We start from the raw sequence: 12975 nt of genomic DNA, 5'->3' as shown, positions 1-12975 counted from the left end.
TTCGTTACCACATGGTGACCCACACCCCTGCTCCCCCATTTTCTCTCTCCTCCCTTTCTGAAAAAAATTGATCTCCGATTTCATTTGGGGAAACCACTTTCTTCTTCATAATCCTATTCAATAATTCTGAGAAAAATAGTTACTTCAATATTTCAAAACTTACTCCGTATTTCAAAAGATTGTTACCAAGAAAAACAGAACGATGATGATTGATGGTGATCATGATGAGGATCAACGATGATTGATGGTGATCATGATGAGGATCTCAAGCTCAAGTTGATAGATGATTATTGTGATCTTTGAAGGTGCACGATTATTGTGATCTCAAGCTCAAGTTGATAGATGATTGATGGTGATCATGATGAGGATTACAGTGGAATTTTACACTTAGACCCCGCATTGTTGTTTGATCCACAAAGTTATGTTAGCTAGCTAGGCTGTTGATAAGAATATAATTGAAAGAGTATGGTTGAGCAGAGTACTAGTAGTCGTAGGCTCGTTAGATTTCATGTATGAGTTGCTGATTAAACATGAGACTGAAGATGATGATGATGCATGGAGTTTATGGGTTTGAGCTCGGATGAATTTTACCGGAAATGTAAGTTACTTGGGTGTGCACACAAGGTGTTTGATAAATTGTCTCTGAGAAATGTTGTTGATTAACCTATGCTTGTTGGGTGTGTTAATTTGGGGGATTTGATTAGTAGGAAGCGTTGATCCTTTATTTTATTTTATTAAGTGTTGAATAATTTGGGTACAAATGGCCTTGTTAAATACTTTGAACTGCTAGTTTTTGTAAAAAGCTAACTTAAAAGGGTTTCCCTTTATTTAATTATTGTTAATATGTAAAAGTAACTGTTATTTTGTCATTTTCTGCCTTTTATATTAATTTGCCTTTATTTTTAATTCATTTAACAGACGTTAGTAACAGAAGTCAAAAAGCAGCGGTTTCCATCCATTTTGAGGGACCTAAATGCTCCTTTTGAAACTTGAGGGACCTAACTGCTCCTTTTGGCAAAGTTTAGGGACCTCCAGACCTATTTACTCAATTTAACCCACTACAGGCTGTGTCAGAGTAAGATTTTAGGTTGTGTCATACCTGACCTACTAACCATCTTAATCCATGACAAATACTTTCTCCATATTTTTAAAAAGATATACACTTTTCTTAAACGGGCGTATTTTAAGAATATTTTTAAAAAGATATACACTTTCCTTAAACGGGCGTATTTTAAGAAGAGATACACTATCTTTTTTTTACTTGTCTTGATCTCCACTTTCAACTATATTAATATTTCTCTCTTTTTTGTCATTATACTTACTAACAACATCTTTTAACTATAATAAATAACCCACCTACTACTCCACGTTTATCTTATTTTAATAAATCCAAATCACTCTCCTAAAACTACGTGTCAGTCAAAGTGTATCTCTTTTTAAAATACAGATAGAGTAACACGTAGTACTTCCTCCAATTCGCAACTTTTGTGATTTCTACACTATTCATATATTATACTTTGACCATTGTTGGTGATTTATACGTAAGATAAAACAAAGTCAGGCGGGATCTTATTAGATTCGTTTTAATTTGTATTTTTAAAATATTAACTTTTTATAATTTTTGCTTAAAGAGAATTAAAAATAGTAATAATCAAAGTTGTGTATTGACATGCGTAAAAGTAACAAATATTACGAGTAAAAATGAACAGAAAAAAGTATAAAATATTGTAAGATGTGCCTTAATTTACTATAAATACATATAAGATGGTAAACAAACAAAATATTTCTAATAATGGAAAGTGTAGAAGTAGAATTGACTTTGAAACAATAAAAATAAAAATAAAAATAAAAATAAACATGGGCAGATAGATAGGGTGGAGAATAGTAGACCACCGTAGGTGGCATTTACTGCTGACGCCGCATCAGCTAATTAGCTGTGTGAGTGACTACTGTGACAGAGACACCAGTGTCCTCCCTGTAATTGAGAGTTTTGGATAAGCTTTACAGATTCAGCAAATAAGCTCATCTCATCACGCCAATCCACCTTTTCTTTATCCAACCAATCATAGCGTTTTCATCAACTCCCTTATTTACTAATCATATCTTCTAATCTACCCAATCTTTTAATGAACAGATAAAGTAATTAATTGATTTTTTAGAGGTTTAAACCTTTTCTATATCGATCTTTAATAAACAGAGGAAGTAATTGACTTTTCAGAGGTTTAAACTTTTTTATAACCTATCTTTAATGAATCGAGAAAGTAATTGACTTTTCATAGGTTTAAGCTTTTTTATAACTTATTTTTAATGAATAGAGGAAGTCATTACTTTTCAGAGGTTTAAACTTTTCTACACGATCTTTACTATTCATATCTTCTGATCTACACTATCCTAATGAACAGAGAAAGTAATTAACTTTGTAGAGGTTGAATTACTTTTTAGAGGTTTAAACTTTTCTATCCCGATCTTAACTGGACATAGGAATTAATTAATTTTTTTAGAGTTTTAAATTTTTCTGCACGATCTTTAATGAACAGAGGAAGTAATTAATTTTTTCGAGGTTTAAACTTTTAAGAATAGGAGAGAAAATGTGAGGATGGGGATTATTAAAAGATCTTGGTCCTGTTGATTCGGATTGGATTGATCTGTTTCAGCTCGATAAGTCAATTACTCAGTTTAGTCGTATAACGACATACACTTTGTATAATAAATTGAGTAGTTGACCAAACTCAAAAACTCAGTTTTATCTAAAATTTTATTCACCAACGTTCCAACTTTCATTTACCGACTTCTATTTATCTTTACTCTATTGAAACTGAGAAGAAGGTCAATGAAGATGTGTATCTAGTTTACTGATGTGGAAAAAAATATGTCTCTTTGTAAACTTCGAGATCTAAACAACAAAAGATGATTTCCAAACTCAAAAGATATAGAGCAAATGAAATGTACATATAAATTGCCTTCAAAAACAATTTACATATTCCTTATTATAAGTAAATTAGCCGGTTCGAATTCAATTCAGTTCAAATTAATTCGAATCCAATCTTATTAGTGTATCGATCCTTTCAATTATACATCTATTAATAATAAGTGGGGATCATTTATGATGGGATGGATAAGGACTCCCTAGAACAAACCAATAGCATTTAAATAATCATCTCTCTTTTACTTTTTTTTTCCCTTTAAATTTTAAATTAATGCTTTAAATTAGATTTCCATAGTGCTCAAAAAATAAATTCACATCTCTGCTAAATTTCTCTTTCTCCTCCATTTACACTCTTTTGAGTGAGCTGGCAAAAAAAAATTATAAAAATACACGAATTCCGAGGTAATGTACTCCTAGAAACTGAGATTCTCTTCATAAATCCCATCACTTTTTAATTTTTTGCTATTTTTGGTTTCATTTCATTGGATCAAATTTTAACCCCTACCCATTAAATATAAATTACAGTATGTGAAATTATGATTTTGTCCTTTTGGTTTCTGACATTTGGTCTGAAAACTCTATCTTCTTCTTCTTTCTGATGGTATTTTTTTTTGGCAGAAAATCAGGATTGATCAAGCCCAGTTTCTTACTGTTGTTAAAATCTTGGAATCCGTGATTTTTTTTGGAGTTATTCATTTACTTGGGTGCCACGTGTAACAATCCAGGTAAATAGAAAATGTGAGTAAGAGATTTTCTTAGAGGTTTCCTTGAAATAGTAACCTTCTGTGTTGTTTATTTAGTTGTCAAGAAAAAAAAAAAAAAAATAACCTTATGTGAATTAGACCTGATCATATATAGCTCGGCTTTAAAATATGTCAAGTTTCAATAGAATTTTAGAGTCTGGGATCTTATATGGGTTTTGAGTAGCTCGAAATAAAGCTGGTTAAAAAAATTAACCCAATTCAAAAACCAGTTATTTAGGTCCAGCGTTGCGGTCTTTGTTAAAAATAATAATTTGGAGTAGTCATTTCCTTTTTACATCTATTCATTTAGTTAAAATGGTGCATGAGGTAGCATAAAACAATCAGATGAGACAAGTAAAATGAGAAGGAAATATGTTACGCAGGCCCTCGCCCAATAAGTTTCAGTAAGGTTATATCAGGTCAATTATATTCAATTTGTTCTAAAAAGAGTAGATAAGTCTAGTTCACATAAATTCAGGTTTCATTCGAAAAAGAGAAAACACCTAGGGATGTTAGCGAACGCGGGTTTTATGACAGACATGTCTTGCATCAGCCCCAAGTAGGCGGGGATGGGGAAGGTTTGACGGGTGATGGAGCGGGGATGGGTATAAAAATTGTACCCGCGCATGGGTGATGAGCAGGTGTGGATGTGTTGGACCCGCCCTATCCCCGTCCGCCCCGCCCCGTCCCATCCCTATCCTCCCTACTTCATACTCGTCAACCCAATCCGAGTATCATTTCTTACGTGAATTAAATTTTTTAAAGAAGATCCAAAAAAATTTTACTTGCATTTTTTCTTTTATGCGAAATATATGTTAATTTTATGTGTAAGGTGTTTCTTAAAGTTAATAAATTTTTCATTAATGGTGTCAGATATTTGCTAAATAAGTAAAATTAAGCGGGTATCTACGTGGGTAGATGGGTGGAGATGAGACGGGGATAGAACCTAGGGGGGTGGTGGGCGGGGTGAGGAAGAATTTGGAATCCGCCATGAGTGATGGCCCGATGGGGCGGAGATGAGAATTGAAATGAAGGGACCTACATTCGTATCTGTACCGTCTCGCTACCTCCGCATCTACCCCGCCCATTGACATCCCTAAAAGCACCCAACTTACAACTTCTTATTAATGGAAATGTCTTTCTGAGTGAAAACAATTTTCTTTTTAACAGTTTTCTAGCTAGTCCATTTTCTTTTCCTTTATTTGGAGGTTCACCTAGCATTTACTCACCCTAGGTTGTAGTTTGGAGTCATTTGCCAGCTAAAAGCCAAAGGAAGATTCCTGGTTTTATTCTCTTTCATCAAAACAACCAATTATGAGTACCTAGATTTCAATCAATTTATACCACAAAGTTAATGGTGGTTATGGAGTTACTTAAAATTGTTACAAACCTAATTCCATATTATGAGTCCTTTTCTAGTAATGAAACAAATTGTACTAATTTATTTTGTACTGTAGTATATTTTTGTTTTAAAAAATCATTTAAGATATACCCCGTATATCATTTTGTTTGTTGTTTTGAACACGCTGATTATATAGGATACGTTACATCATTAACAAGAACTAAAAAATCATATTTGATTATGTAATTAGCACATGATTATGAATAATGTGATCGTCTAACAAATCTAATGGTTATTAGCCCCCTTAATGATAAATGTGACTTTTAAACTTCTCAAGAGTAACATTTTATATATACTTTATATTAGGAAAGAATATCCAACGGATTAACTAAACATACGAACCTAACTGTCAATTTATATGGCTTATAACAATTAGTGAAAGAGTGAGTTCCCACATTTTTTTTTTACTTTAATAAATACACTTTTTATAAATCATCACAAGAAAAATAACATGAAGTTGTACTTGCACCACTTAACACCCCCCTTCCCCCCAAAAAAAAAGAAAAAAGAAAAAAGAAAAACAAAAAAAACAGAGCCTTTTGCCTTCCTATTTAGAGGCTGTGGGAACTCTGTTCTTCCCATTAAACTCACTTTCTGTTGCTCCTTTTTAAGTTTTTTCTTTGAGTTTCTTCAACAAAAATAAATAAAAAATAAATTAGCTTCACTAAAATAATTTCTTCCATTTTTTTACAGATTTAAATCCCAGAAAATCCCATAAAAATTATGGCAGGAAGACATGGTAGGAAATATGTGAAAGATGAAGAGTTTGAAGAAGAAGAAGTGTGGGGAGTTATGGAAGAAAATTCAAGCCCAAAACTCAGAAAATTACCCTTGAAATCTTCTTCTGCAACAAAACATTTTACTGCTGTTACTGGTGGTAATAATTCTGCTGCAAGAATGATACCAAGATCATCAACATCATCATCATCATTATTATCATCACCATCATCATGTGGAAAGCAGTCATCAGCACCAATGGATATTCCTGATTGGTCAAAAATCTATGGTAAGAAGAATAATGGTGCATCATCATGGGTTGATTATAATAATGCTGTTGTTACTACTCATGATGTGTATTATGGTCATGGGTGTCATGGTCATGTGAATCATGGTGATGGGAGTGATGAGGATGAGGATGGGGATAAGGATGATGATGATGATGATAACATGGTTCCACCACATGAGTACTTAGCAAAGAGGTTAGCAAGAAGTAAGATCTCATCTTTCTCTGTTTATGAAGGGATTGGAAGGACTCTCAAAGGGAGAGACCTTTGTAAAGTAAGAAATTCCATTTTGACTAAAACTGGTTTTCTAGAGTGAAATCTTTAGTTAGTTAATTAATTAATTAATTAAATTTATGGGTTAATTAATTAGTACTAGTAATTTTGTTTTAGTTATTATGATACTTTTTGTATAATTGGGGATGATGAAATCAACATCAGCATGGTCATCAATCATCATGAACATGGTTGTCTGTCTCTTTGTTACAAGAGGTCCCATGTAAGAAAGTCATTTTCATCCTTTTATTTTTAATTTTTAATTTTTAGTTAATTACTTAATTAATTAGCTTAATTAAGGGGGTTTAGATAATGTAATGATGATGTAATGGTTTGGTGAGTTGATCAGAGGAACTGCCTAGTTTTGTGAAGTTGTTTTTGGCAGTCCCTCTGAAATTTTGTTAGGAAGAAGTTTACTGCTTAATTATTATTTATTAATATTAATGAGATACATTTTAATGTGGCTTCTTTGTTACTAATTTACTGCTTACTATGTTCTTGTTTCATTTTTGTCAAACTGTACATTTTGGGTCGAGTTTTTCCAACACAGCCCGAATAAAATGGTCTATCGAACTTTTTGTGTTACCTGAACGGTTGTTCGGATAGAGTACAACTCGGGTCAATTCAATTGACTCATCTTCAAACGATGATTGATATGTTACCAAATTTGAGTTGATGCACACTCAAGTCTATCAATTAGTTGATGATTATTGATTAATAATCAATCAGAAGTAATCAAACCGAGTTTTCGAGTTAGGTTGGTAAAACATCAATTCAGATCAAATTGGAATATCTAAAGTTCCGTTCTTCGGAATTTTAGTTAAGCTTCATTCAATTCAGCTAAATAAAGCTCGGAATAATAAGAGTTAAATGTCAAATACTTTTGTTTCTTGTAGGTTAATCATTTGAGTCATTTGAGTAGTTTCTAACAAGAAATGGATAAGATCAACTATTTAAGGTATCTTGAAAAGAAGATGCTTACCTTAATTGGATAACCCATGTTATTCATAGATTATCCTTCTTTATTATTCATGAATTTAATGATAACTAATTAGGATATCCAGTTTTATGTATGACAAAGTATTTTCATCCGCAAGAAAGAAACAAAGAGAGTACAAGATTAGGACTTCGTCTATATTCGGGGGGATGGGCCGGATGCCCGATAACAGATTGCCAAATAATTCATAGGGATGTCAGTAGGGCAGGTTAATTGGATCCGTCACGCATGTGCGCCAATTAGGTGAGGCCATGAGGGTATGGATGAAGGTTTTGGTGCGTGATGTGACAAGACGGGGACACAAATTGTACCAGCCATGGGTGATAGGACGAGTATGGATTTTAAGATGTTCCGGCTCTGCCCCACTGACCTCGGAAATCTTTTAGTTCTAAATGTACTCCCTATAATATATTGGGCAACTTTTGTGTAAGACCATCTTTCCGATTAAACCGCTTTGATTGTTACTAATTAGTTTCAGTGTTTAACTAATTAATTCCACTTGTTTAACTAATTAGTTTCAGTGTTTAACTAATCAATTTCATTGTTTAACTAATTGGTTCAATTGCTGAACTTATATGACACCAATACGGTCTTTTGTGTAAAGCCGCCTTATATAAAAGTTTGTATAATATATTTTACTTTCTTTTAGAATCAATACAATATATTTTATTTCCTGCTCTTGTTTTATGAACCAATTGTCTGTTGGTTCAGTGGTGATTGAGGCTGAGCTTGGTAGGGAGGACCCGTGTTCGATCCCCCGCAACAACAATTGGGAGGGTTTGAAACCTTTCCACCCAGAACTCACCCCGAATCCGAATTAGCCCTAAGAGGAATCGGGTGCTAACACAAAAAAAAAACATTGTAAAAATATTATCACAAATATTAAATTTAGTTAATCAGCTAAAACACATCAATTATTGGATTCAATACTTTTTTTTTGGCAGCTCATAAAAACAAACAAGTTAAGACTCCTTTCTAGCATTAGTAGCTAGTATATGGGCCTTTTGAACTAAGCATCTATCTACTTTAGCAACAGAACAAAAAACTAAACGAACTAGCTAGTAACCGAATGTTAGCCACGATTACTTTGATCTCCTGTGGGGAAATAAGGCCCTTAACCAAGACCAATGAATTAGTCTTCTGAGGGCTGAGCAAAACTATCCGAAAAATCAAAAAAATCCGAATAAGCATCCAATCCGAAAAAATGAGTATTCGAACCGAAATTCGGGTATTGAGTATGATTATAGATATCTTTTTATTAATAACGAGTACCAGATAACGATCAAATAAGCCGTTTTTTGTTTAAGTTTTTCTCAATTTAAATATTTTTTCCCAAGAGCTCAATATCCTAAATGTTACTCCGTAATAATCAATGTACAATATTAGTAAATTATAGCGGGTATAGATACCCATGTGGGTGATGGGGCAGAGATGGTTTAGTTTGTACCTATTGTGGGGCGGGGATGGAGATGGATTTTGTACTCGACATGGAGGTTCCTACATCTAAAGATGCCCGTGGGCCGGGCCCACTACAAGGCCACATTGTGGCGTGTCAGGCCGAAATTTTCAAAACAAGGTAGTACGGAGTATTCAATACTTTCCAATGTAAAAGCCTAGAAAGAAAATCATGCACACAAATATAAGAATGTGTAGTCACAAACTTAGGGTTGCTCCATATAACTGTATACAGAACTACTGTAATAATAAGCCTACATGTAATTTGCTATACAACAACATTGAAAAGCATTACAAAGGTGTATAACGTACAGACCAATATCGCAAGCTTATCACCACTCTCATGGATCAAACCAGGAATAAGAGATGAGTATTGGATAATTTAACATAGTTATTCTATACAAGCCCTGTTTATTACAATCGAAACCATATCATCTCACTAAAAGCGTCTATAGGAACGGACCTGAAATCTCATCAGAACCCAAACACAAGCCCGCTACCAGGCAGCGCGAAAATTCGCCATTTACACTTTGTTTCAACCCACCATCTGTACAAGTTCAGGATCCATCTCCACATCCTCTACTTCCTTGCTGATGAATACATCCCAATAACACTCCCTAAAAGAAGAAAGAAAAACTTAAAATTAGGCCACCTTATGATTATAATGTGACTATGTGAGAAAGCCAAATGTACAAGTAAAATTCTTCACCATACAATAACATACATACAGGCGTACATGCACCATATCGGCAATTCAGTACTGTCACTATTATCTTACCCACAAACCTCAAAGATATCGCAGAAGGGAGGCATCTCCTATGACAAAACATCTCTTTTCAAAAGGTATACTCCCATATGTTTCTGTTTCTTATCCAAACTGCTCAACCTAACATTATCCATTCACAGTTTCCTTCCATCAACCCATCTAATGACACCCTATTATAGTGCTCAACTTTTATTACCTCTCAGTATCTGTATCTGGGAGTGTTTCTGGCAATTGAAGCCACAAGTGCCGTGCTACTCAGATAAGGACAAGTGTCATGCTACTCGGACAAGGAAAAGGACAAGTGTCGAGTATAAAACCCAAAGTTCGGAACTTTGGAGAATTGTGTGGGGTTGGGGTACAATGGTACACTACTACACTCACAATTAAGATGGACTTGTTTGCTAGTTGTGCTAAATATTATTTTTCAAGCTCAACTCCAAGCATATATCACAATCCTTTCTCTTCGCTTTCCCTCTACTGTTATAAACTTATAATTTTCTCAACAAATACATGGATCAAGAAAACTGATGACTCGGGTAAGGATTTCATACGCTGTTCGGATGTCGGCACACGTAAGAGTCCAATAAATACTATAGCACATGTGACTATCAAAGCATATTTGGCATTTTGGCGTGCCTGGCTGGTGATACATTACTATTAAACCCGCCTAGCCATGGTTAATTGGTCATGACATGAACCTTACGATATGCTGAGTACAATTATGGCAGTGTATATCAATACAGGTATATAACATGCACATAGTGGTGTATAGTCCGTACTTTATTAGGTATATCAGGATCACGGTCCAAATCACTGGGATCATTAGGATCGGGGTACTAGACACAATCCTGCTTTTGTAGCAGGTTTTTAGAGGGTTTGGGACTGTTTAACAATATGATATGTAACTTTACATTAATAACTCCTATTCAAACCTAAATCTAAGCAAACATGTCAGAAATTTGGGTGTGAAAGACTCAGTATATTGGTATGTCTCCGTACTCTATTAGGTATATCAGGATCACGGTCCAAATCACTTGGATCATTAGGATCCGGATACTAGAAGCAATCAGGCTTCTGCAGCAAGGTTTTAGAGGATTTGGCCCTGTTTAACAGTATGATTTGTAAATTATTTAGAACTCCTATTCAAACCTGAATCTAAGTAAACATGTTGAATATTCATCCCAACATGTCAAAAATTTGAGAAATTTATTGCAGTAGCTTCTATACTCGGTATATAACTTTTGCACTAGCTTCTTGTTTTCACTAGCTTAAATGTTGAGAAGCTACCGAAAAGCTACTTCACCCGATACTTGTTATGTAATAAGCAAGCGTCATATTATTTTTGCCAGTTTCTCATCAAAGTGCTGTAACAAATCCCACCTTCTGAAGTTAAAGCCTTCTCGCAACTATAAGTCTATAACCCCACCTTCTCAATCGACTCCATATAAGTACGTATACGTTCAAATATGGGAGATAGTTCAATATAAAAACTGAACCCACCATTGAGCTCAGTAACAGAAAAACAAAACCTTTGGTCAATTGTCACTATTAGCTGATCGAAGATTCATCCCCGGTATTTTCAGGGAGTTTCATGTGTCCTGGTCTAAATTTATCGCACAATTCCGTGATTTAGCTAACATCAAAGCCTCAGGAGGTCTAAAGCAAATACTTTGTGTTGCAATTGGAGATCCTAAATAACTAGATTTCACCTTTACCTATCAACCAACTTAATATTGCTTGATTGGAACTAAATGCAGAAAACATTACAGGATCAGGATAGCCAATGACCCACATATGAACATTTCGAGTTCACATATTATTGCACAAAATCAAACACATTTCGAGTTCCTAATCAACACAACATAAGAAAGCAAAAAATCCCAAAACAGAAAAAGCAATATGAACAAACATGAAAGAAATTTACCTTCTTTGGTCCACCATTTCTTGTATTAATCAAGTGAAACAGCTACCTCGGCCGTGCCAATCAACATACCAAATGAGACCAGACTCTCAACATAAGAAGCAACAGCATCAACATCAAAGACATCAACCCTCCTAACTTGTTCCGATTCCGGATCATACAAAGCATGTTCACCATCATCTTCCCCAAGCAACAACACCTCACCATTCCCCAATGTTGCCATAGGCTTCCTAGGCCCACCTTCCAAATCAATGTTAAACAACCTACACCAATTCTTATGTTTATCATCCAAACCTTCATCACCCATCATTACCCAAATGTAATGCCTAGTTACTCTCGATTCGAACTCCCCAAAACGAAGCACAGAGATCGCCAACATCCCTCTATAAACCCACAAAGAATGGTACCTCATCTCATCCCCATCAACACACTCAATCGGAGTCTTAATCTTCTCAAAACGCTCCGTTTCAAAATCAAACCCCAATACAAAGAACTTATCCTTCCTCTCTCTCCTATACGCCCCCCAATACCCAACCCCGTCAACAAACGTACATGTTGAACTTGCCCACAATATGTTCGACGAAATGTCTGAACCAGATATTTTCCTCCAGCAATTCTCCCTTAATGAATACACCTCTGCAATCAATTGAACCGAGTCTAAAACCCTAATCACCTTATAATCACCATCACCAAACCCAAACCCACAATAGAATTTCACCATTGGAGGTCCGGAGAACAACCCAGTAATCGTCGAACTCGGGACCTTCAACGACTCACTCGTCGATGGGTTCCATAAAAACAAGTCGCAATCGATCACCATTCCTTCTGAGAGACCCTTGTGCACAAGAACACATAGAATCCCGTTAATGGAGTTGGAGGTCACGAGTTCGACTCTTGTGGGTCGCATTCTATCATTGTCGTCGTCATCATCAACAGGATGGTGTGATTTATGGGGGACTTTGAGGGAGGTCAACTCGAGGAACGAGTCGGAAGAGAGAGAAAAGTGGATGGTGGTTAGGGACGGAGAGAGGAGGCGGTGGAGGTGGGGATAAGGGTGTTTGAGGAGGAGGAGTTGAGGGTGGAGGGAAGCGCGGTGGTTGAAGGTGGCGATGAAGGTGGAGGAAGTGATGACTGAATGCCATAATCTACAGACGGCGGTGAACCGTTGGAGGGACTTTGCGGGGAGGCAGAGAAGGATTTCGGTTTCGATTTCGGGAGGGAGAACAGTCGCCATAGAAGAGGCGATCGATTTCTCCGAGGAGGGAGAGAGAGAGAGGGATTGGAATTTGGAAATGAGGGGTTTGGTTGATTTGTTTTTTTCTTTTCTTTTTTAGTTGGAAAGAATATTGGGAATATAGGAGATTATTCTATTTTTGGAAAATAATGATTCTAAATTTGAGAAATTTGTTTTATTTGTTTCTTTTTTTTAAGCATAAAAGAAGAACTTATATTACCACCGTATACAATGTGACAGAGCTGTGAGACTTA

General features: G+C 35.4%; 2 protein-coding genes across 5 annotated transcripts; one reads left to right on the top strand and one right to left on the bottom strand.

The window, feature by feature from the left end:
- Nucleotides 1-3172: 3172 nt before the first annotated feature.
- LOC110777466 (protein S40-6) lies at nt 3173-6807 on the top strand. Of its 4 annotated transcripts, none has more exons than XM_021982073.2 (3): nt 3173-3328; nt 3545-3651; nt 5765-6807. In XM_021982073.2, exon 3 carries the CDS (start codon nt 5795-5797, stop codon nt 6389-6391), a length of 597 nt encoding a protein of 198 aa, XP_021837765.2. In that variant the 5' UTR covers nt 3173-3328; nt 3545-3651; nt 5765-5794; the 3' UTR covers nt 6392-6807. The 4 variants fall into 4 exon arrangements, with proteins under 4 accessions (XP_021837765.2, XP_021837766.2, XP_021837768.2 ...); XM_021982074.2 differs by having other exon boundaries at nt 3545-3664; XM_021982076.2 differs by lacking the exon at nt 3173-3328 and adding an exon at nt 3432-3450.
- A 2176-nt stretch (nt 6808-8983) lies between these two features.
- Nucleotides 8984-12811, bottom strand: LOC110777464 (F-box/kelch-repeat protein At3g06240). The gene is made up of 2 exons (XM_021982071.2): nt 11491-12811; nt 8984-9417 (listed from the first exon to the last, which is right to left on the bottom strand). The coding sequence occupies exon 1, from the start codon at nt 12719-12721 to the stop codon at nt 11516-11518; it is 1206 nt and encodes a 401-aa protein (XP_021837763.1). The 5' UTR covers nt 12722-12811; the 3' UTR covers nt 8984-9417; nt 11491-11515.
- Nucleotides 12812-12975: the final 164 nt, after the last annotated feature.

This window comes from Spinacia oleracea, chromosome 6 (genome assembly GCF_020520425.1).
Source record: "Spinacia oleracea cultivar Varoflay chromosome 6, BTI_SOV_V1, whole genome shotgun sequence".
Taxonomy (NCBI): Eukaryota; Viridiplantae; Streptophyta; class Magnoliopsida; order Caryophyllales; family Amaranthaceae; genus Spinacia; species Spinacia oleracea.
Note: the sequence above shows the minus strand (reverse complement) of the source record. Positions and strands in the feature narration are given on the sequence as shown.